This window comes from Peromyscus maniculatus, chromosome 1, assembly GCF_049852395.1.
Source record: "Peromyscus maniculatus bairdii isolate BWxNUB_F1_BW_parent chromosome 1, HU_Pman_BW_mat_3.1, whole genome shotgun sequence".
In the NCBI taxonomy this organism is placed as follows: Eukaryota; Metazoa; Chordata; class Mammalia; order Rodentia; family Cricetidae; genus Peromyscus; species Peromyscus maniculatus.
This window is the reverse complement of record NC_134852.1, coordinates 13,080,873-13,103,466: the sequence shown is the minus strand read 5'-3', so window position 1 is coordinate 13,103,466 and position 22,594 is coordinate 13,080,873. Positions and strand designations below refer to the sequence as shown.

General features: G+C 53.6%; 2 protein-coding genes across 12 annotated transcripts; both read right to left on the bottom strand.

Moving 5' to 3' along the window:
* Window positions 1-117: 117 nt before the first annotated feature.
* On the bottom strand, window positions 118-18,151 carry U2af2 (U2 small nuclear RNA auxiliary factor 2). 10 transcript variants are annotated; one of them, XM_076570164.1, is made up of 13 exons: window positions 17,952-18,116; window positions 13,833-13,952; window positions 13,479-13,614; window positions 12,751-12,795; window positions 12,376-12,479; window positions 11,878-12,029; window positions 10,533-10,649; window positions 9,553-9,691; window positions 5,804-5,883; window positions 5,607-5,729; window positions 5,245-5,343; window positions 4,766-5,014; window positions 118-870 (listed from the first exon to the last, which is right to left on the bottom strand). In XM_076570164.1, the coding sequence occupies exons 5-13, from the start codon at window positions 12,395-12,397 to the stop codon at window positions 736-738; spliced, it is 1,116 nt and encodes a 371-aa protein (XP_076426279.1). In that variant the 5' UTR covers window positions 12,398-12,479; window positions 12,751-12,795; window positions 13,479-13,614; window positions 13,833-13,952; window positions 17,952-18,116; the 3' UTR covers window positions 118-735. The 10 variants fall into 10 exon arrangements, with proteins under 10 accessions (XP_076426279.1, XP_076426249.1, XP_076426247.1 ...); XM_076570134.1 differs by lacking the exon at window positions 13,833-13,952 and having other exon boundaries at window positions 5,257-5,343; window positions 17,952-18,151; XM_076570132.1 differs by lacking the exon at window positions 13,833-13,952 and having other exon boundaries at window positions 17,952-18,141.
* Window positions 18,152-19,753: 1,602 nt separating this feature from the next.
* Ccdc106 (coiled-coil domain containing 106) lies at window positions 19,754-22,577 on the bottom strand. 2 transcript variants are annotated; one of them, XM_015985541.3, is made up of 5 exons: window positions 22,437-22,577; window positions 22,197-22,301; window positions 21,938-22,114; window positions 20,616-20,828; window positions 19,754-20,070 (listed from the first exon to the last, which is right to left on the bottom strand). In XM_015985541.3, exons 1-5 carry the CDS (start codon window positions 22,465-22,467, stop codon window positions 19,754-19,756), a joined length of 843 nt encoding a protein of 280 aa, XP_015841027.1. In that variant the 5' UTR covers window positions 22,468-22,577. The 2 variants fall into 2 exon arrangements, with proteins under 2 accessions (XP_015841027.1, XP_042126765.1); XM_042270831.2 differs by lacking the exon at window positions 22,197-22,301 and having other exon boundaries at window positions 22,437-22,575.
* Window positions 22,578-22,594: the final 17 nt, after the last annotated feature.

The window sequence follows — 22,594 nt, the reverse complement described above, 5'->3', positions numbered from 1 at the left end:
CACCTGAGCCCTCCAGGATGGCGCCCATGAGGTGCTCAGGCCCGCCTCCCTCCCTGGCACCACCGCCCACACCCACGACCGCAAGAGAAGGGCGCACACACTGGACACAGAAGGGGCTCCAGAAAGTAAAATACAACAAAATGTTTAATGAGCAAATTCGTATTAGCAAATATGAAACTGCCACAGAGAGGAGGAGCGGGACGGAGACCACGGGTTGAGGGTCAGGGTAAGACTAAAGAGAAGAACCAACTACTTAAGAAACCAGGGTGGAGAACAGGGAGGACCAGAAGCCAGAGGACGGGAGCTGTGGTCCTGCAAAGGGAGGGCAGGGCACTGAGGGCCAGACAACAAAATTCAAAAGAGTTTGGCCATAAAATATAAACACGCTATGTTCCTACCATGGGGAGGGGAGGAGAGGGTGTAGGGATAGAGGAGCCGCCTGGGACGGGGCTGTGGGGTCCTACCCGCCCTGCTGTGCACACAGCCCCGCCCCAGCCCCTTCCCTCTGTGTCTGTGGGTGCATGTGTCTGTGTGGGCCTGTGTGCACTTGCCCAGGCCCCTTCCTGCCCTAGCCCCCCGCCCCCCGCCCCCCTTAATTGCTGCCATTCCAGTTGCTGCCGGCTGTCATTCGGCTGTCACTCCTCTGCCCATCATCTTCAGCGAGGGGAGAAAGGAGGGGGGGACAGGTGGGGAAAGCCCCCAGCCAGCCCTGCCCCCACCCTCCCCCAGCCACCTCTACCAGAAGTCCCGGCGGTGGTAAGAGTCAGGGTCACAGTATTTTGTGACCACCACTCTGTTGGCGAACTTGCGGCCGGTTAGGCCCTGCATGGCTTTCTGGCAGTCAAACACAGAGGTGAACTCCACAAAGATCTGTAGGAACAAGAGGCAGAGCTGTGAACAAGGCTGGCCCCAAGCAACCAGTCACATTGAAGTCCAGAATCAGCGCAGGAAACGAGAGAACACCTCAACACAGACCATGAAAAGACCTTCAGTTCAGTTTGAGGATGCTCACCCAAACATTCTCCGAACCCAAGACAGCAAAGAACAGCGACATCACAGGAATGGAGAAAAACAGGCAGGCCTGAGTCACCTGGGTACACTGGGCAGGTGGCCAGAGGCAAGATCCCAGAGGAGAAGGGTCACTTCTCTATCAGGCTTCCACAGGGTGCTCCCCGAGCCCGGTAACAGCCACGCCGTCCCCCACAGTGGATAAGGAAAGCTCAGAAATGAGGTTCCAAGTCCAAACGGAATTAAAGCACTTGAACCTTCATCTATTCATGCCACTAATCTTGTCCTCCCTGCTTACAGGACATGAATACAGGAAGCTACTCTAACATGGAAGACCCAACAACTACCGCCCTACTTCAACAACCAGCTTGACTTTGAAGGGAGATGGGGTGGGGATGACGAGATAAAACTGATAGGACAAACTGTGGGGCCAAAAGCTTGCTATACAACTCTGACACCCTGAGTTCAAGCCCCTCAACCACTTTCGGAAAGACCTGACTTCTCTCCTGAAAGCTGTCCCATGTTTGCACAAATACAAAAGTGTGTGCGTTAAAAACCTGTTTAAAAGAAGCCGGGCAGTGGTGGCGTACGCCTTTAATCCCAGGACTCAGGAGGCAGAGGCAGGCGGATCTCTGTGAGTTCGAGGCCAGCCTCGTCTACAGAGTGAGTTCCAGGAAAGGCTCCAAAGCTACACAGAGAAACCCTGGCGGGGGGCGGGGGGTGGGGGGGGATCTATTTAAAAGAAACGAACAAACAGCAACCAAATTTGGGGTTTGGACCTTACTGAAACAAGACATTCCAGAGACAGAACAAAACTTAGGTAGATTAGACACCAAGAAATTAATGAAGGCTGTTTTGCTGTAGTAACAGTATTCTTTGGGGTTTTTTAAACTAAGGTTACAACACTGGATCTCAACTAGGGACAGAGCATGTCCCCAGGAGATAATGAGCAATGTCTGTTGTCACAAAGAGGACGTAGCACCTACCTATAAATGGCCAAACCCCAAAACACTTATCTATTCCAAAATGTCAACAATTGAGAAATATAGCTAGATTTCTAACATGAACTCTGAGACATGCTTTAAGCACTGTATAAGCCAGGTGTGAGGATACACACCTGCTATCCCCAGCACCAGGGAGTCTAAGGCAGGATCACAGGCCCAAGGCCAGCCGGGGCTACCCAAGACCCGATCTCAGAGCAGAAACAAAGCCACTCCCAGAAATATTGATAACTTGAGAGCTGGGTGATAAATACTGAAAATAGCCACATCAGCCTCTTACTTTCTTTCTTTCTTTCCTTTTGAGACAGGGTTTCTCTGTGTAGCTAGGGCTGTCCTGGAACTCACTCTGTAGACCAGGCTAGCCTCGAACTCAGAGATCCACCTGCCTCTGCCTCATGTGCCATCACCACCTAGCTCCTCTCTTAGGTATTTTTAAAAGACCCATAAACAACAAAAATAAGGTGAATAGTAGTGTATGCTTCCAGTGCCAAAGCCTGAGAGTTCGATGCCAGCCAGCCTAGGCAACATAGCAAAACCCTGTCTCAAATATGAAAAATCCATTTAAAAAAATAAATAAATAAAAAGGCCAGCTGCTCAGCCGGGCGGTGGTGGCGCACGCCTTTAATCCCAGCACTCGGGAGGCAGAGCCAGGCGGATCTCTGTGAGTTCGAGGCCAGCCTGGGCTACCAAGTGAGTTCCAGGAAAGGCGCAAAGCTACACAGAGAAACCCTGTCTCGAAAAAAAAAGAAAAAGAAAAAAAAAAGGCCAGCTGCTCAAGAAGGCAACCTCTCCATTCACCCTTCCCCTGTACTTACTCAGTCCCACTCAAGCCAGGCTTCCCTAGGATACAAATGGTGTCACAGGAAGCAGGGAGGAGGTCGTCTTCCTCCTGACTCCTGCACCCCCAGCCCACCCTGCACACCTCGGCTGCATTCCCACAGTACGTTTGGAACCTGCCCAGCCTCCCCTTAGGAACTGGCACACTTGTTTCTACCAACCCCCAGCCCCTGGAGTTCCCATCTGTCCAGCTGACTGCTTCCTAGCAGTAGCTATTAGGGTCTCCAGGTAAGTGACCTCAAAGGTGGCAGGCGGGCCAAGTCTGTTGTTGCCCTCCACCTCACCTGACACTCTTAGTCTCTTGGGCCTTTCTCCCTCTCCATCTCCACAAACCCATACCAATCACCAAGATATGGACAGTTGAAGGCTCAAGCCTCCCAAACTCATCCATTTCTTTCATCCCCTACTACAGCCAACACCACACCACTCATGGACACCAATGGTTTCTGAATGTCACTGGGCAATTTCACAATATCACCACTTCAAATTTTATGGGAGATACAAACTGTATATCACCAGATGATAACACTTTACAGGACTGTATGCAGTACGTCCTTGACTATAAAACACATCAATCCTCCAGCACTGGAACATACTTTAAAGCAGATCAGCATCTCTCAGGTTAACACGAGATATTTCACAGATCACCTGACTCACGCCTGGGCCCTCTCCATACACTCACCAAACTAGCTGGCCTCACCTCAGCCTCTCTCTCTCCTCTAGGGAAAAGCCCTAGGCTTCCTCCTCAACTTCCTAAGGCCCTCTCCCTAGTCCTTCCTGCAAAGCGGGCCTTCTCTCACAAACCCTACTCATGCTCCTTTCCACCACCCAAGGCTGCACATCCTGTCCTCTCAACTCATTCACACCTGCCTGCCATACAGCCATCAGCTCCACAGGGACACAGCAAGCCCCTACTTTTGGTCTGGCGGTGGTGACACACACCTTTAATCCCAGCACTCAGGAGGCAGAGGCAGGCAGATTTCTGAGTTTGGGGCCAGCTTGGTCTACAGAGAGAGTTCCAGAACAGCCAAGGCTACAGAGAAACCCTGTCTTGGGGGTGGGGGATGGGGGTGGTGTCCCTACCCTGAATATACCCACCATGAACCACACACACAGCAATACTACCTGAAGTCTCTGCTTTCTGTTCATCCGCTGAGGACAGACTTGCCTAGCAAGATAACCTCACCTCACTGAAACTTACTTCCACCTTTCAACTACTACCTATCTAGAACCAGAACCTGGGTCTGTGGATGTGACTCAGTAGTAAAGCACTTGCCTAGCTAGTATATGAGAGGTCCTGGACCCCATCTCCAGTACCAGAAAGAAAATTAAGGAATCAGACAACTTTGATTCCCAGCCTTCCTGGTACTGCCCAACAAAACTGTGTCCCCAGCTGTTTGTGGTCAAGAGCTCTGTTCACAACCAAATATAGCAGAGTAAGAATACCACCAACCCTCAGCAGCACCTTCCAAGGTGGACATGCAAAGCTTATCTAAACCTAGCACAGTGCAGAGGTGTTAACTCCGTGGCCTCTGAAATCAAGACCACAGACATGTGATGCCTAGCTGTGTGTGTGGCTTGTCACATTTGTGCCACATCCTATGAAGAGGTTCGGGAGCCACTGACAAGAACAGACATAGCTTTCAAGGCGTACTTGGCACCTGAGACACGTAAGTAATGACTGTATATGGCACCTTTCTCTTCATCTCACAAGGAAGGCAAAGCCACTTGCAAACATATCCCACAAGGAACAGAAAAAACAGATAGGTTGAGACCAAATTCTTGCTATAGGCCCCAAGCTCCCACAAGGCCTTGGTCCTCTCTGGAGCCCCTGCATCACTCTTGGCCAGAACTGGAGGGCTATGGAGAGATGCAGAGGGTGGGAAGGGTGGCACACAAAACAAAGACAGCACCCTGACCTTTCCACAGCCAGGCACCTCGACGCCGTCCACGGGCCGGGGAATCTCAATGGACTTGACCAGCCCATACTTGCTGCACTCATCTCGTACATCCTCTACAATCTCCTCATACTCCTCATCGTCCAACAGCTCCTCGGGCAGCACCATGTTCATGAGGCACAGGACCTCAGTCGGGTGACCGCCCATTTGCACCTGAGAGCTCATCAGGCCGGGCACTTGAAGGGTCACAGGTGTCTGATTGATAGTACTCTGTGGGGTCAGGGAGAACAGCAATGTCACCAAATGGCTCAGACTAGCCTCCCTCCATTCAAGCCTGTGCCTCTCACACCCAACCAGGGGGACCATTCCTCTACTTAAACACTTTTATGAACCCACTGCCCAAATCCCCTCCCATGAAAACTGGGGCCGAACTTAAGAAAACCTTCCCATCCAACCCTTCCCACCCCCAGGGTCCCTCTAGCCAATGGAAGATGACGTGCCGGGAGGCTCACCAGCGTGGCATTCTTGGCTCCTACACTCGCCCTCTGGACAAGCAGCTTCTTGTCCCCTAGCTGCATCCCATTCAGCCCCGCAATGGCCTATGGTCAGAGGACGAAGGGTGGGAGGGGTGCGGGGGAGGCACAGGTCAGGAACCGGGGCCCAGCACTTCCCCCAAAGCACCAAGCATCGATGGGGAAAGAGCGGAAGGCCAAGGGCATTTAGTTTGGAAAGAGGCAAAACCACGGGAAAGGATGAGTCCCCTCAAGCCCTTGCTTCAGACCAACCACCTCCCACCCTAGCCTGAGGAGAGGAGACCTAGGCTTAGAAACACAGCAAAGTTAAGAAGGCGCTCAGGGCTCACCTGATCTGTCACGTTGATGTCCACGTACTCACAGAAGGCATAGCCCTTGGAGAGCCCTGTGGCACTATCCTTGACCAGGTTGAAGGCCTTCAGAGGCCCGAAGGATGTCAGCAGTTCCTTCACCTGCAGGAGGCCAACAATCCATCAGGGTTTGGTCAGGCTGAGAGGGGTGGCTAGCAAGGGGGCAGAGGACTTACCTGGTCATCATTCAGGTAGTTGGGCAAGCCCCCGATGAACAGTTTGTGGGCCGAGTCTGGGACTACAGTGGACACAACTCCTAAAGACAGAATGTATAAAGACTTCAACTCCAGTATACAGTCATTTAGTTCCCAACATCCAAGGAGAAGCAGGGAGTGGTAATATACACGCTTGTCTTTCTCTCTTAGGAGCTGAGGACTGAAGAACCCAGGGCCTTGTGCTCTACCACTGAGCTAAATCCCCAACCTGCCCCCGACCACGCTTGTCTTTCAACACTTAGAAGGCTAAGGCAGGAGGCTCAGTCTCAAAAAAAAGTCTACAGTAAGCCCCTTCACAAGTCCTATCCTACCTAAGACACCTCATCAATAAAGGTGGGAGGGAGGAACCCACACTATACACACTTCCTACACCACACCCCCCACATTCTGACAAGTACACGTAGAACACCAACAACTGAACGTCAAAGATGTCCTAAGATCTGCCAACCCCTCGGAACTCTCACTCAGATGCTCAGTCCTTTGCCTTCAGGGTCCTGCAGGGGTGGCCTGTTTCCAGGGCAGAGTGACAAGGAGCGGAGAGGCTGCTGAGAACCACAGAGCAGGCCTCAGTGCTAGCCACTACTGCAATGGTGACTCGTGGCCGGCTCTGGGAAGCTGTGTTCAGGATCCATTCAAGAGCCAATGTAGCTACACGGTGCTATCAGCTGAGGAAGTCTGACCTGCCTGCTCAGCTCAACTCTGGACCCATATGGATAAGTAAGTGCTGGCCAGACAGTTCGCTGTGGCACCATGCAAGCCTCACCAGTACTACCATCACTTAATTCTCAGAGCCGTCATCGGGCCCCAGCATCAATCCAGCCTGACTCCTCAGTTCAAAAGTCCCGCTATGTAGCCTCCCCGTTTTCTGCCCTCCCCCTACTAAGTTCAGCAGTCCATCCTAATCTATGAGAGGGTAAGATATTAATGGGCATACCCTAAAACCTCAGCCACTGTGCCCCATCCATCTTCCAGGCTATCATCTGCCCCATTATAACACTTTAGCCCCAGAGAACTGCAGGCATCAACCCAGAGACTTCTAACCCAGTAGTAGACTCATACAGACCACTACAGGCCCAGTTCAAGAGCCACCATGACAAGCAGAAGCACTGAGAACCAGGGCATATCCAGCGCTGCCATTGGTCAGGAACAACTACTTTAAACACCTGCCATCTGGAGCTGGAGAGATGGCTGAACAGTTAAGAACTTGTTCTTGCAATGGACGCAGGTTCAGTTTACCAGCACCCGCATGATGGCTCACAACCATCCATAACTCCAGTTCTAGAGATCCGACTCACTCTTCTGACCTCCTTGGGCACCAGGCATGCATACGGTACACAGACATATGTAGTAGAAACACTCACACACATAAAATGAAACTTAAAAAAAAAAAATTAAATCTATCTCATCAAAACCCCCAGGTCTAATTCAAAAGGAGTAAAGCCCTAAGGGTAGGCAAAGGTGACTTCTAGAGCCCAACTCAACAGTGTCCTGTCTCTCAAAGGCAGCTCAGCAGCTTGGCTCTTCGTCACTCTGACAAGTAAGCAGTAAGGCAGGTCATGGCAGCAGCTGGACCCCAAGAGCAATCTGGTAATCATTGTGCCGTATCTCAAAGGCAGCCCACGGCAGGACCCAAGCTAGGTGCCCTGAGTTCAATTCTTTGCTGTCTACACCCACAGAACCAGGGAGAACACCACACTACACAAGGGGACATACACAAGCACACTGAACCACTTAATTCCAGGGACACAAGGTGCCAACACTGGTGACTAAGAAGAGGTTCACTTCTGTGGAAATGCAGCTCCGGCTTCCACTCCAGGTGACAGCAATCTCAAGTTACCAGCACACACTCTCACCAGGGAGGATGTCAGCCTTCCAATTTACAAATTGTTTTTTAACCCAATGATCAAGATATTAGATTTCATCACGTTTTTCTTCTTTGGTCTATGTAGTGACATTTGTTTTCCTCCTTTGGAAATTCAGAAGATAGGGCATAAAGGCAGAATTCCACTTGCTGCTGCGTTCTCTAAAGTGGTAAGGAGGTGCCAAATCAGAGGCAGAGCTGGAAAGCCAACCCTCTTCAGGTAGGCACCTCCCAAAGACTATGGTTTAATGGCAGCAGACTCCCTGTGGAAGAGGCTTGCCACTCAGCAGCATGACCCAAAGCACCTGTGCCTGCACTTACTGTTACAGCAGAAAGGTTAACACCAGAGGACAGAGAAAAGCTGAGCAGAGGCTCCAGAGCCAACCTGTGCAGCCCAGGATACCTATGAATTTAATGACCATGAACAAAAAAATTCACCACCATTCCCGGCTTTCCTCCTCTGTGAAAGGACAATTCCACCTTCTACAGAGGATGTCCTATCAAACTGTGATTAACACTTAACAGAGGCAGGTGTCGTGTGGCACATGCTTGTGATCCCAACACTGGAGGCGAGGAGTCGAATTGGGAGACCAGTCTGGGGTACAGTTATACCATATACAAAAAAACTCTACAGCCAGGCCTCCTGGTACAAGACTATAATCCCAAATATGCAAGAGGCTGATGCAGAAAGACCAAAAGTTCAAGGCCTCCCTCAAGACTCTGCCTCAAAACACTACCAGTCATCGAGCAAGCTGGACCTAGGCACAGGCCTAGTAATAACCCCAATCACTCAAGCAGTGAGGGGCAGGAAGCTCCAGCTCCAGCCCTGTAGTGAGAGACCCTCTCTCAAGAACTCAAAGGGGCCTGGGATTCACGGCAGAGACCCTGGGTTCAATCCTCAGTACCAGTGAATCTTCTTCAAGCAGTACACTGAGGAGCATGTTAGTTTCAGACCTAAACGTGTAAAGAGTGGAAAGAGGCACTGGCCTCACCAGACCTTACTGTGAAAATGTATGTGGTAGTCAGGGCCCTGACCCCAAGACCTCCACTACCAGGAGTTTTTCCCTGCTCTAAAGTGAAGGGGGGACTTGGCCCCAGTGGGCATCCTCCAATGCTGAGCATCAGCAAGCAAGCAGGACCCCCAATTCTGAAAGTCCCAATCAACCTCAGACCTGGCCCTCATTCCCACTTAGCTAGAGCCCCAACACCATGGCTTCCTACAGCCCAGCAGGACAAACAAGTTACACATCTCCACTTACACCCCACCTCATCTGCCAAATGCTAGCTCAGCAAACTACGGCCTGCAGGTTGACACACATGCAGAGCCTTTTAAATTCTGAAAGATTAATGCAGAACATTCAAAATCTATTTTTCTCAATGACCCTGTCTGTAGGTTTCACACTGTGACCTACCAATCAGAGGTGATAGTAAATACAACTAGAAGAAATAGCCCAGAACACATGCCAGACAGACATGGAATCAGTGAGCACTGACACACCAGGACCAGGCAGAGGTCTGTTGATATGCACCTGTAGGTACATACATACACACCAAGCCCTGAAATTCCAGGACCAAGGGGCCAAGGCAGAAACAATGCCCAGACTGCAAGTGCCACACTTCCCAACACCTCTGGTCTGGACCTGGCTGACATTTACAGGCTGTGTATTCCCAGATCACAGCTCACCACCTCAGATGCCCAGGACACATGCTAAGCTAGAAGAGTATCCACAGGGTCCAAATCACACACACTATCTCCAAGCAACTCTAGCTGGGCTAAGTACAGGAATCTGGGTGGAAGGAATAGTGAATCCAATCCCCCCACCTCCCTCCCCAACAAATTCCCACTCACCAGGCACATAAACAGAAGGGTTCTCTGACATGCCAGGCAGCGGCTGGTAGTCATGAGGCCTTCGAATCTTCAATGACTGGCCCTGGAAGATGATGCCATCAAAGGCCATGGCCTGGGTCGTCTCATCCACTGAACGGAACTGAAGGAAAAAGAAAAACAGTAGAATTAACAGGTAGGCAGGGACTAGATTAGACTAGCCCCCAGACCCCAGGACTGTAACTTTCCTCCCACTTGTATAAACAAATATCATACACCAAACCCTGGACTGGCCAATGGACTAACAGTCACGAGATTGCTTCTAGAAGTTCACATTCTAGAAAGCAAATATCCTGGCACCCCACAGATATGAAAGCAAGCACAGAGTCCTAAGCTCTGACAGACAGTGCTGGAAAGGGACCAACTGCTGAGAGAAGCCAGCATGGGAAGTCAGGTCAACTGAGTTTAGTGGCAATGACAGCCCAGGCTTTCTGATGAAGCGACATTTAAGCTGATGAAGTCTCCAACAGTACAAATCAAAGTAGACTCCGATGGGCAAGTGCAGACTGAGAAGGAACACTCAAGAACCTCAGCAGCCTAGATCACTCCAGCACCTCCACTGTGTTTGATGAGTATGGCCCCAGAGTTGAAAGCTAGGTCTGCATAGATCATAGAGAGTAACTGCCTTGAAAGGTGACTTAGAAACAAACATCTGGAGTGAACTGCTTCAGCCTAAGCCCCAAACAGAAAAAAGCACATTGTGTCCTCTGCAAGACCAGTGTAGCCTAAGCAGAGTGGACTGGGCCAGAACAGTCCGCAGAAACCCACAAAGCAAGCAGGGCCCAAACAGGCCTCCCAGGGGAGAGAGAACACAGAAGGCATAAGAAGGAGGGGACTGCAGAGCTCCTACAGCAGCCAAATGGAAAACGGGTGGCAGAGAAAGCCGCCAGAGAGGGCAGCACAGACCAGCCCCTTACCCCTTACCCCGTCACTGGAAAGCTCACCTCCAAAAAGGCAAAATTCTTGTCTTGATTTATCTGCACAGCCAAGACTGGGTTGCCGGGGGCCTGCGTCAATCCGCCCAAGCGCATCTGGGCGTTGAAGAAGTCCATCATAGCCTCCTGCAGAGGGAATAGGAGACAGGGGAGGGCGGGGAGGGAGGTGGAGAGAGGAGGGGAAGGGTGAGAGAGGGAGACACAGAGGGGTTTGGGGGTAAGGGGAGAGGAATGAGGGGAGGGAGAAGGGGAAGGGACAGTGGAATACGGGTCAGGGTACAGAGGTCAATGGTAGGAACAAATGCAGGAGGAGGAGGAGGAGACAGGAGACAGGAGCAAACGGCCAGACAGGACAGGCGTGAGGGAGCCATGGAGTCCAAACACGAGGAGGAAGAGGAGGAGGAGGAAACGTTATTCAAGAAAGGATGGAAGAACAGGACAGCAGGAGAAAGAAAAGCACGAGGATGACGACACAGAAGAAACACCCGGTGCAGACAAGGCAGGGAAGGCAGAAGAGCAACAGGCAAGAAGAGAAGACAAGCCAAGGGACAGGAAGGGAGCCCAGAGAGAGGCGGAGCACGGAGGAGAGTGCAGGGCAGGAGGGATGGAGGAGCAGGGGAGGAGGGGCAGGGCGGGAGGGGGGAGAAAAGAGTGATGTGGAGGGACCTGGCCCTGGAGTCCGGGGGCTGGTTTATCAAATGTAGCAAAGTGCAGGTTGAGAAAGTCAGAATGGACCTTACTTGCCTTCGACGATGGTAGCAAACTTTTTGTTGCTACGAGGGATCTCAGCCCCACAATATTTCACTTTAAAGAGAAATGGAAACAACTCTTTGATCTCGGGATTCTCAGGGGGTGCCACGGGAAGGGGTGGGGAGAGGGATGGGGGAGAGGAGCGGTAGGGGAAGGTGGGGGAGGTCAGGGCTATCAAAAATAAAAGAACAGCGACCATGGGAGGGATGTGTGGGAAAAGGATGTGGATAGACGGCAGAAGAGGAGAGCATGTCAGAAAACTGCAGGGACGTGCGTCTGTGTGTATGTGTGTCGAGTCTCCCTCTCTGTCTCTCTCCAACACGTAGGTACAATATGTAGGTAGGTACGTTATGTGTGTGTTTGATCCCTGGGTTGCTGGAGGAGGTTGGGGAAAGGGAGACGGGAGAGGGGAAGAGGAGGGAGGGAGGGGCCACCCCCAGCCCGGCCCCTGGCTGGCTCAACTCCATCCGTCCGTCTGGGAGGGGGCCGGGGGGTCTTGCAGGAACAGAGTCTGACCCGTGCAGGTTGGGGAAAGGGAATGGAGGGAGGGGAGGAACAAGGTGGGGGGACAGGGGAGAGGGCAGGGGTAGGAGGAGGGCAGTACCTCAGTGATGCCAAAAGGGATGTTGCCCACGTAGAGGCGCCTGGCCTGTCTGGTCATCTGGCTCCCAACCACAGGCACCGGCGTTGGGGTCACAGCCAGACCATCAGGAGTCATGGTGGGGAGAAGGGCAGTGGCTGGAATCTGACCCGCAGCTTCAAGATGGGTACAAACAGAGTAAAACCCCATTAGAGCAACCCTAAAACCAGGACCACTCAGCATACACTGACCTCACCCACCCACCCTCTAGCCCACTTCATTTAGAAGCTCTTCAATCAGCCAAGTCAACTCAGCAGCAGGGCCCCAAGCTAAGAAGCCTGGTTTCCTAAGGGCCCGGTGGGGAAGACTTAATTCCCTCCTCCAGCAGGGCTACTCTGAGCAGGTGCCAGAGCCCTTGGGGTGAGATCCTTCAGTCTCACCAAGGACACACGCACAACTCATGGAAGAGATGTCCCAATGTTAACCTCCACAACAGCCTGTGAGCAAGTGGGGGAGGCCTACCTTGCATGGCCTTGTACTGCATTGGGGTGATGTGCTCAAAGCCAGGTGGTGGTACGTCCCAGTATTTACGCACCTTCTTCTTCTTCTCATGGCGGGGGGAACGACTGGGGAAGGGGAAGGGAAAGTGTGGCAGGGTAACCTCAGTCTGACCAACACCGGGCCTGCAAGACCCACCAGGGGCCCCTCCCAGCCCTCCACACCTCCCACACATAGGCTCCACTCTCTCCAGGAGGGAGAGCTGGGCCTGGGCGGGACACAGGCAGATGACACTCTTCCCCAGGGCTCAGGCCAGGGTGGGGACACAAAGCAGGCAAGATGCACAGGTGAGGAAGGAGGGAGTGGACGTGGGGCAGAAGGGGCAGGAGAGAAGCTCACATCAATCCACCGTGCTCCTCTTTAGCGCCTCTGGTCAAAGGTTTGCTGGGGGAGGGAGGGAAAGGTATGGGAGGAGTGACTGGGGACCTTGTCTTCCCAATGCAACATACCCCACCCAAGGTCACTGAACCCCGGGACTGAGGCAGGACCGAGGAGAACAGGGAGCATGCAGGTCCCCTCGGCCCCGCCAACCACCCCCAACCCTACTACTCCCAGGAAAGAGGAAGTAAGGAGAAGGAGCAGGAAGAAGCTATGTCATTCTATGGAGAAAGTGAGATGAGGAAGGAGACTTCAGAGATCCCACACTTCCTTACCTAGGAGCAACAGAGAGGAGGAGGGAAACCCAGAGGAGAAGATGACTGAATAACTAGACCAACAGCCCTGAGCTGGAAACTAAAGCCCAAGCTTCAACTATTACCCTACTCCAGAACGCCTAGGAAGCAGGGAAAACAACCCCAAACAGAATGAGAGCAAGGAAAAACAACTGGGCCCTCAAAGACAGGGACAGAGTTACCCTTAGAAAGGGAAATAGAAAAAGCCTCATTCCCTATCCCCAGGAACTATTGCCCCCAGCAACCCACTGGTACTGCCGAAAGAGAAACTCAAACCCCAGAAACAGGGAAACCCGAGTTCAAGGCAGAACAAGGGGCACCCATACAGAGAACAGCCACACAGACCCAGGTTCTGACAGAGGGCCCAGCCAGAGGTCCGTCCCAGAGTTCTAGTACCTTCTCCTTCGCCTGTCCCGAGAGGCACTGCGCTGGTCCCGGTTACGCCGATCTCGGCTCCGGCTCCTGCGCTTACGGTCCCGGCTTCGAGAGCGGCTGTGGCTACGCTTCCGATGCCGGTTCTCCTTGTCCCGTTCTGGACAAGTGTGAGAAGAGATGGGATGAGTGGAGAGAAAGTGCAGGCCCAGCCCACCCTGCGTGGTGGCTATGCCAAGACCCGGGGAGGCCACCCCCCCCAGGGGAGGGCTTTAATGGAGGGAGACAACAGGCTTCCTGGGTCCACACCCGAGTCCCCAAGGACTCTGAAGGGACCAAAGGGACAGGGCCTGGAAATGCCCCCGGGGTGTAAGATACCTGAAGATGCTCAAGAGGAGCTGAGGAGCCAGAGAAGACAGAGGAGGCTGGCTCCTGGTCCCCCTCGAGGGCTGAGGGGCCTGACCCCAGGGTCGTCCCTGAGAGGGGCAGGGCTAGAGGCTGGGGAATCAAGAGACCCAATGATGTTTTCCTGAAGAAACTCAGCAACCCCTCAGGAAAAACCTCTGCAACCAGCTGGCACCCACAGTCCCACCATAAGGCCCCAAGGGTCAGGTGCCAGGCAGGATCTAGTAACCCTAAGAAATGAGGAAACTCAACTCCATCCCTTCCCAACCAGGTGAATAATGTAAGAGCAAGCACCCTCTGAAAAAGAGGACTTCTTTCTGAATGTACAGAAAGTAAGGAAAAGATGCCTCTCCAGTACTTCAACTGGTGGTCCAGAGCAGCCTCATCCAAAACCACCAGACCCTCCCTGCCTGACTCTCTCAAAGCCAAAGGCAGGATGGGCTAGACAGAATAAGGACTTGTGTCTTCACTAATATCTATTCTGCTTCTTAGCCTCTTTGCCTCAGAGACTATGGCTACTAACAGAGAACAGCCTTGCAAGAAAAACTACAGAACCTTAAGAGGGCAAAGGCAGGCAGATGGATCTCTTCGACTTCGAGGCCAGCCTAGTCTACACAGAGTTCCAGGCCTGCTGGACCTACAAAAACACAACTATATAACCTCAATTCTGGAGACTGGCCCTTCAAGGTAGACGCTAAACCAGGATCACTTCAATGTATTTCCTTAATTCCAAGGTACCACTGATTTCTCAACCGTCAAGTCTACACAAACACATATACACAAAGTCAGGAGTAAGGAGGCACATTAATGTTCCCAGCATGTGGAAGGCTGAGACAGGAACTGGAGGCTAGTAAGTTAAAGGAGACCCTGTGACAGACAAAAACAAACTTGAAAATTGTTAACAGGTGTATCCTAAAAGTACTGACTTCTAAGACTAGCAGTAGGAAAAAGCAATGAAAAAGATCTCAAAGTAGATTTTAAACTCACCACACATTTGTATTATATATTTTTCTGATGCAAGAAGTAGCAAAATTTGATGGCCGGGGCGGTGGTGGCGCACACCTTTAATCCCAGCACTCGGGAGGCAGAGCCAGGCGGATCTCTGAGTTCAAGGCCAACCTGGTCTCCAAAGCGAGTTCCAGGAAAGGCGCAAAGCTACACAGAGAAACCCTGTCTCGAAAAAACCAAAAAAAAAAAAAAAAAAAAAGAAGAAGTAGCAAAATTTGAAATCTATTTTAACTCCATTAGCTACTAATACTGAGAAAAGCACCCAGGAAAGAAAACACAATCTCAAGATGCTTCTATCAGAAACTACAGACAATACTTTCACTTGCATGTAATTATCACTATTGCTTTGGAAAAACTAGAAGCTCATATAGCAGATAAAAGGAAACTGAGGCATGAGGAGACCATGACTTGCTCAAAGCCCAACGGCTAAGAAACAATGAAGCCCCAACTCAAATTGCAATGCCAGTAAGTTAGACACCAGGCTGCATTGTTGAGGATCAGGCAGAACATTCACTTCAGTCTGGGCACAACTACTAACGACAAAGGATTGATTTTATTATTTGCATTCACACACCCAAAAAATAAAAAACCTACCAATCAAGAGTTAGACAGAGGCAATCAATGGAATATTGGGACAGGCACAGCACCAGGCAGCTCCGACTCCACGCCTGAAGTGGCACCACTTATAAATAAATCTCAAATGTCTTTCCTGCTGCTAAGCCTCAAAGACCGGCGAAGAACTCCAGAGAGGAAGCAATGACAACACCGGGTGCCTAGAGCAAGCAGGGAAGACTTAGGGGGCTGAAAAGGGCTGAAGCTGAGAAATACAGGGAGGCTGGGTCAGAGACAGATACCCACAGGCAGGGTGACAAGTTGGCAGAATTTTCTTCCAGCAAGGCAAGCGCCTTCCACATGACGACGCTGGCCAGTTGAGAAAATGGAATTTTCATTTGCTCAAAATGCTATACTACAGTTGTCTTCTGTACAAAGCTCCACCAACCAACCCTTGGGTGCCAGGTCTCAGGCCCTGTTTCCAACATCAGCAGGGACACTCTGGAACTACAACTCATCTACCACAGCCTCAAAGGCCAGCTAAATCAGCTCCACTTGCAGCACAGTGCAACTGGCTTTGCAGTCAGAGCTCTAAATAAAAGCAGGATCTTAGCTTTAACATCCAGTTTTCTCTTCCTTGAATGAAGGTCACATCTACACCACTCAGGTCTCGAGGTCTTACAGGAGTAACACTGGGCATCCACTTTCCCCACCATTCTATAACTAGAACACCAGGTCTACCTGAGCAACGATCACCTGTCTACACAGTAACAAATATGGCTAATCAAGCATTTACTGTAATCCAAGCCACATACTATATGTGCGCATTGCTCCACTTAATCTCAGCTCCAGCTTTCGACTAAGTAATGCCTGGAGCTTTTTTCTTTTTTAAAGGAAAAATAAAAACTTTATGAGTCTCAGTTTTTTGCCCGATCAACAAGAAATTATTTTGTCCTCAGAAGCCTGTTACAAATGATTCACTTAAACCTATTTAGCCGGGCGGTGGTGGCGCACGCCATTAATCCCAGCACTTGGGAGGCTAAGGCAGGTGGATCTCTCTCAGCCTGATCTACTCAGAGTTCAAAGACAGCCAGGACTGTCTTCCCCCTGCCTTGGGGGAGAAAATTAGTTATTAACAAATTGCCATGCCTTGACACATGGTAAGCCCTGAGTTTAATTACAACTATAATCAATGTATACCACTGTTACTAATCTCAAAAACCCAGTAACTATACAGTGATAGTCAGCATACAGGAGACAGATACAAAGGTATTAGAGCATCATATCTACCAACAGCAAATGCAGGTATTTGAACTCAGGTATTCAATTCCTACGCAGTAGACTACTCAAAGAAAACACCAATGGCACTCAGAAAAATTACTTTTTCCACGTACACTGTTTCAGGTACTCTCTTCTCAACTCTAGCTTCAATTCAAAGAATTCTGATTGCCTCATCCAGTCCTGCAAACACCAACCAGGAACAAAAGGCTTGAGCATCAATCCTCAAGAAACTTAAGCCCTTCTTCAGTCTCAAACCAAAACAGAGAAGGTTGTAGGCATGTCTTACAAGAACCCTTTCTTCTGGATCCCTAAACTCATCAGCACCGACACAGCCTGTCTTTCTGATCCAAATTCACAATACAAGATCCTACCTTGGAGTACCTGCATCCACTAATCCATTAATGTCAATTAGGCCAGCTCCCTCTCTTTCTCATTTTGTTGACTATTTTACCTCCACGGTGAGACTGCGTCTAAGTACCCGAGTTGGAAATGATACAAGGACTTGGGGTTTGCCTAAAATCAGGGATGTGGAAGACACTCTCAGAAACTGTCAGCCGCCAAAAACCCCAAGGCATACAAGATTTGTGTGTGATGGGCACAAAGAATGCAGTGGCTTCCCCGACTTTGGCGGGCAAACAGGTGTCGGACACATTTACATATAAGGCGCCGGGTGGCGGCTGGGACAGAAATATTCTGGCGGGAAAGCTCCAGAGAAATCGAGGAAATATATAACAGGCTCGAAATCTGCAAGCACGGGGAGATTGCAGCGCCAGTCCACGTGAAGGAAAGGGGGGGGAGGGAATGCCTCGCCACCGCCATTTTGGAAACAAAGGGGGCGTGGAGAAAGGAAAAGTACGCCCGACCGGAAGCGGAAGTGCCAAGGCAGCAAAAGAAAAAAGGCTGGATTAAGGGACCTAAATTCATCTCTTGCTCAAATAAAAGAGAAAAACCTAAAAACCAAAAAAAAAAAAAACCTCACGTAGAAGAATGCGGCGCGCTCTCAACGCGCCGACGCAACGCGCCGCCTCCGCCGGGACCACGTGGGCGCGGGAGAGCGCTGCGCGCACGCGCCCTGCGCCCGGCCCGCGGCCCCTTCCCTCGGCGGGGAGAAGGGGCGGTCACGTGGACGGGGCGCGCGGACGGGGGGGGGGGTTAAATCATGCGGCCCCGGGGAGGGGGACCCAGAGGGAGAAACGGCGGAGGGGGCACGGAGCGAAGCAAGAGGCCGCCCCACAGCCCCGGCGCCCTCACCTTGTTTATTCTCGTTGAGCTGCCGCTCGAACTCGTCGAAGTCCGACATGCTTAGGCGGCCGCGTAGGGCCCTGTGCAGCTCTCGCCTCGCCTTGCCGCCCGCCCGCTCCGGCTACTTCCGCCGCTGGCTCCGGCTACTTCCGGCCCCCGCCGGCGCTCCGTCGCCTACCTAATCAAGGCCCCCCCAAGCCCCGCCCCGCCCCGACTCCGCCCCCTCGCCCCGCCCCCCGCCGAGCCGCCCCGAGCCCGGTTCCGAAGCCAGTCGGCTATTCTCGGCCGCAGACCGAGGAGTCTGCGGGCGGCGGCGGCGGCGGCCCTCGGAATCACCCAAGGCGAGGATTTTGCAGGCTGCCCAAGTTTCGGCAACTTTTCGGAGACTAGTGTCTCAACGTTCGGAGGATTCCGTGGGTCCTCGCGTTCCCTCCGCCAGCCCCTTCTAAAGGTTCGGGTTTTTCCTACAGCTCAAGCCGCCCCAGGCTCTGGCTTGCTCTGAAGATCCGCCCCACCCCTCGCTGGCCCCGTCCAAGCAGTCGGTCTCTTCCAACAATCCCAACCGTCCAGACCTTCGGCTCTTTCCGAAGGTTTCCAGCGCTCGCTCACGGCCCCTCAAGAGACTAAGCCCGATTCTAATCTTCGGCTCTTTCCGGAGGTTCCACTGGGTCACTCCGCCCCTTCCGGAGACTTCCGTTCCCTTCCGCCACGGCTTCGGGAAGGCCTCAGGCACCGGGGGAAACTTCGGCTTTTTCCGCCGTCGCTTCGGCTCCTTTCGGCTCCAAGACCCAGAAAGGGAGGGAGTGCAGAGGAGAGGTGGGTCGGGGAGCTACGGGAGAGGGGGCGGGGTCTCACTCCGGGCGCCTGGCTCTCTCGGCGAGGCGATCGGGAAGAAAGGCCGACCTCGCGGAAGGCCAGGGAAGGTGTGCGGGACAATCGCAGCCAGTGGGGGCCACGGGGGCTGGAGGCCTCTGCGGAGGTTTTTTGGTTTTTTTTTTAGCGCGGCTCGGGGCGCCTGCGCAAGATGATTAAGGAGGCGGCGGGAGGCGTTTCTGCGCCTGCGTAGCGGCCAGTCGGTCTCAGTCCACCTTGCGCGTGCGCGGGGACTCCCCCACGCCCACCCCTCCCGTGGGTGCCAACCCCGGGACCGTTAAGCCAGACTGCGCTCTCCCGGTTGCCTTGGCGATCGCGTTCACGTTCCCACCCCCGCTCCTGCCCAGCGCGCAAGCGCAGGACGTGCCCGCTCCGGGCCTGCCGCCTCCCGGCCCCTGGCGGGCGGGCAGGACGGGCAGGCGAGCAGGACGGGGTCCACACGGCGCCTCCCCCCGGCAGGCAGGCTCAGCTGCAGGTCACTGGACCGGTGCCCCAGCCACGGCCGCGCCTGGTTCCCCGGGGAAGAGGCGGCTGCTCCCCTTCCCCGCCCCTGCCTCCTGGGGATAATGACACCCTGTCCTCCCCAGCCTCTCCGGAGGCTCCAGCCCGAGCGCGGTCTCCGTGGCGACGGACCCCCCCTCCCGGCCCGGCCCCTTTCTAGGAAGACCTGGGCCCCAGTTTATTGAAAATGTTCGTGTCTCTTTAATTTAAATTCTCTGAATAATGCTCTGTCTTCGTGTAAGATGCAGATGGGCCGCTCCTGGCCGAGCTGGCCGCCCTTGCTGGGTGGGATGGAGATGGTGGCATGCCCAGCGTGGGCGGCCGAGGGGCAGGGCCCAGTGCTCGGGGAGGGCGGCAGGGGGCCCCGGGGGTGCGGGGGGGACCCCGGCCTTGGCAGCGATCTGCGGGGCGGGGAGGCCTGTGGGCCGCCGCCGGCATCACCGCTTGAAGCGGTAGGTGATGGGCAAGAGGAGCTTGCTCTTTTTGAGAGCCTGCACCTTCTTGAGAGTCTCGTCGTCCAGCGCCAGGAAGCAGCGGCGCGAGTACTCCAGCAGGCGCTCCTTGGAAGGGTCGAACTCTCCGACCTCTGCCAGCTTCTCGGGAGCCACAATGAGCAGCTCCGCGATGGGCGTGGTCAGCGCCACCGTGTTCCGGTCCACGCGGTGGTGCTCAAAGGCTCGAGACATGCTCTTGAGCTTCTGGAAGGTGCCCAGGATCTTCTTGTAGCGGCAGAGGACCCCATCGGCGTCCTTCACTGCAGGGCCAGACGGACAGAAAGGAGAACGGGGAAAGACGGCCATGTGGGGACCCAGGGAGAAACAGCAGGGCAGGCGTGAGGAGGAGAGGTGGGGTGAAAGGTACACACACACACACACACACACACACACACACACACACACACACACACACACACACACACACGCCCGCGCGCGCGCGCGCGTTAGAAAGGAAGCAAGCGGGGAGAAAATCGAGGAAGGGAAGGGAGAGTAAAACGGGAACAGGAGAGACCAGAGTAAGAAGTGGAGGTGGACCAGGGGGAGATTGAAGAAGGCAGGCCAGGACACCAGAGGAAAGGAGAGGCTGCGCATGCTGGGGAAGGCTAACACCTGTGAGATGGGCCCAGGGGCCTCCTTTCTGAGGAGGAAACAGGACTGGTGTAAACGGAAATTTGAAATTAACTCAGGAGATGGGGCCGAGACTGGTGGTTTTGTATATGGGTAAGTTGGGGCATCGCGGCAGACCTCACACCTCAATAGCAGGTGGACACCCCCCAACAGGCCATCACATGTCCCCACTCACCCCGCTGCCTCTCTCGAGCCTTGGGCTTCCCAAATCGCCGCCGGCCAGTACTTCCCTTGGGCTTCTGCCTCTTCCTTTCCCCGGCACTGCCCTCTTCGGACGCCCCGCTGAAGGAGGAGGCTGCGGACTCCGGGTCTGAAGCTTCTCCCCCAGCCCCAGCCCGGCTGTCCCCATCAACCCTCCGTGGCCCAGGCTTCATCCGGCAGTGGTCCTCTGAGGAGAGACAAAAAATGAACTGTGACACAATGTCCTATCGCTGCCCCGAAGGGAGGGGAAAATGGACCTGGAGGCTAGGTCTTTGGGATGGGGACAGGGTGAAGGCCCAGGGATGAATGACTTAGAGCTAGCTGGGATTCAAGGAGCTCACTGGGCTCTGTGATGATGTGGGGTTTCTGCAGGGGAAACTATCCGGGGGCCTCCAGAGGCAGGCAAGGCTCTGGGTGAGAGGGCTGGATATCAGAGTTCAGTTTGGGTGCTGGAGAAGGCTAACTACCTTTCCCTGAACAGGGAGCCAGCTGAGGCTCAGACTCAGCTTCTTCCAAAGGAGGGACTCCTGAGGAGGACTGAAGTCAGTACCTGGGGAGTCACCCAGGATAGAGCTCTCAGTGTAGGGAGAGGGGACATACATGATGCCATCCCAAAGCTGGGTCCCCAGGAACTGAGACCCCTTCGTCCCTTTGCTGGGGCTTTGACATCATCACCAGCTGGAAAGCCTGCCAGCAGCTCAGCTGGATACAGAGGTTCGGTTCTGGCCTGGTTAAGTTCTCCAAGACCTGAGCTGAAGTCTAAGGAAGGGCAGTATCGAATGAGGAGTGTGGCAGGAAGAGCAGACACTGCCATGACCCTGTGGCAGAGTTTAGGGGACAGCTGAGACACCCCACATACACACACTCTCTCTGAGGAATAAAAACCGTTAGCCAAGCCATACGGAACAGGGTGGTGGGAAACAGACCACTGATTTGTTATTCCAGGGCACCTCTGATGGTTGGAATATAGGATTCAGAAGTCCTGGGGTGTGGGCAGGGCCCCTCCGAGGAATCCGGTGGCCTACTGGCAAGGGGACAAGGGACATTTCCCCTAAGATGAGGAACCTGGGCTGGAAATCCAGACTCGGTTACACCAAGTGCTTGAGGCTAGTGGGTTAGGGACAGTCTATGACAGGGTAGGACATGAGTCTCTGACACCACGAAGGGAATGGCTGGGTGGGGAGACCCTAAAATATCAGGTTCTTAGTGGAAGGATGGCAAGTCCCCATGGTGTCGGCCCAACAGTGGGCTTTGAATCCCCGGGTCCTGGGGGGAACGGTGTGCCCCCGCCCCCACCTGCATCCATCCGGGCTGAGGAAATGAATTTGTCCAGCTGACACCGCAGAAAGTCCCTCTCCTCCTCCAGGTCCTCAATGCGCTTCTGCAACCACGAGTTCCTCTCCAGGGCCATGTGCAGCTGGGCCTTGACGCTGTTCATCAGGGCCAGGGTCGGGGAGGTGGCCTCTGGAGGCTCTAGGGACAACAGCAGGGGTCATGCCCCAGGATGAGGCAGTGCCCCACCTGAGTCCAGTCCCTCCGCGCCCTTTCAGCTCACCCTCACAATTTCTCTGAGAGGGACTCAGACTGTAGAAGATCTGTGAGTCTAAGTGGGGTGCCTCTTCGAAGGGGATGGAGATCTCAAAGGTCTCTTCGTCCTTCACTGGAGAGAGGCCAGTGCAGGTCACCCCAGAAGCGGCCTGGCCCTTTCAGACCACCCCCAACCATAACTGCCCCGTGGAGAGAGGGAACCAGAATGTCGGCCCGAGGATGAGCAAAGGGCCCCCAAGTGCCTCACTTGTCCGCCTACGGTTGCTTCGGTCATTCATAGCGAGGCTTCCAGCAGACCCAGCAGCCGAGCCCTCGGGCACTGGACAGAAACAGGTCACCGAATGTAGTCAGCTCCTGGAGAGGTGGGGTACCTGTTCCTCTGGAGTTGGGAGGGATCACCGGCCT

Bases quoted from the DNA above. Each gene is read 5' to 3' on its own strand.
- Ccdc106 (XM_015985541.3), bottom strand. From the start codon at position 22,467: ATGAATGACCGAAGCAACCGTAGGCGGACAA. The intron at 22,115-22,196 runs GTGAGCTGAAAG...TGTTGTCCCTAG, and splicing joins CTCTCAGAGAAATTGTGAGG to AGCCTCCAGAGGCCACCTCC. The intron at 20,829-21,937 runs GTGGGGGCGGGG...GTCTCTCCTCAG, and splicing joins CTCAGCCCGGATGGATGCAG to AGGACCACTGCCGGATGAAG.
- U2af2 (XM_076570132.1), bottom strand. From the start codon at position 18,000: ATGTCGGACTTCGACGAGTTCGAGCGGCAGCTCAACGAGAATAAACAA. The intron at 9,692-10,532 runs GTGAGCTTTCCA...TTTTTCCTTCAG, and splicing joins AGAATTTTGCCTTTTTGGAG to TTCCGTTCAGTGGATGAGAC. The intron at 5,015-5,244 runs GCACGTCATCTT...CTGACCCCACAG, and splicing joins CCACGCTGGTGAGCCTCCCG to AGTACTATCAATCAGACACC.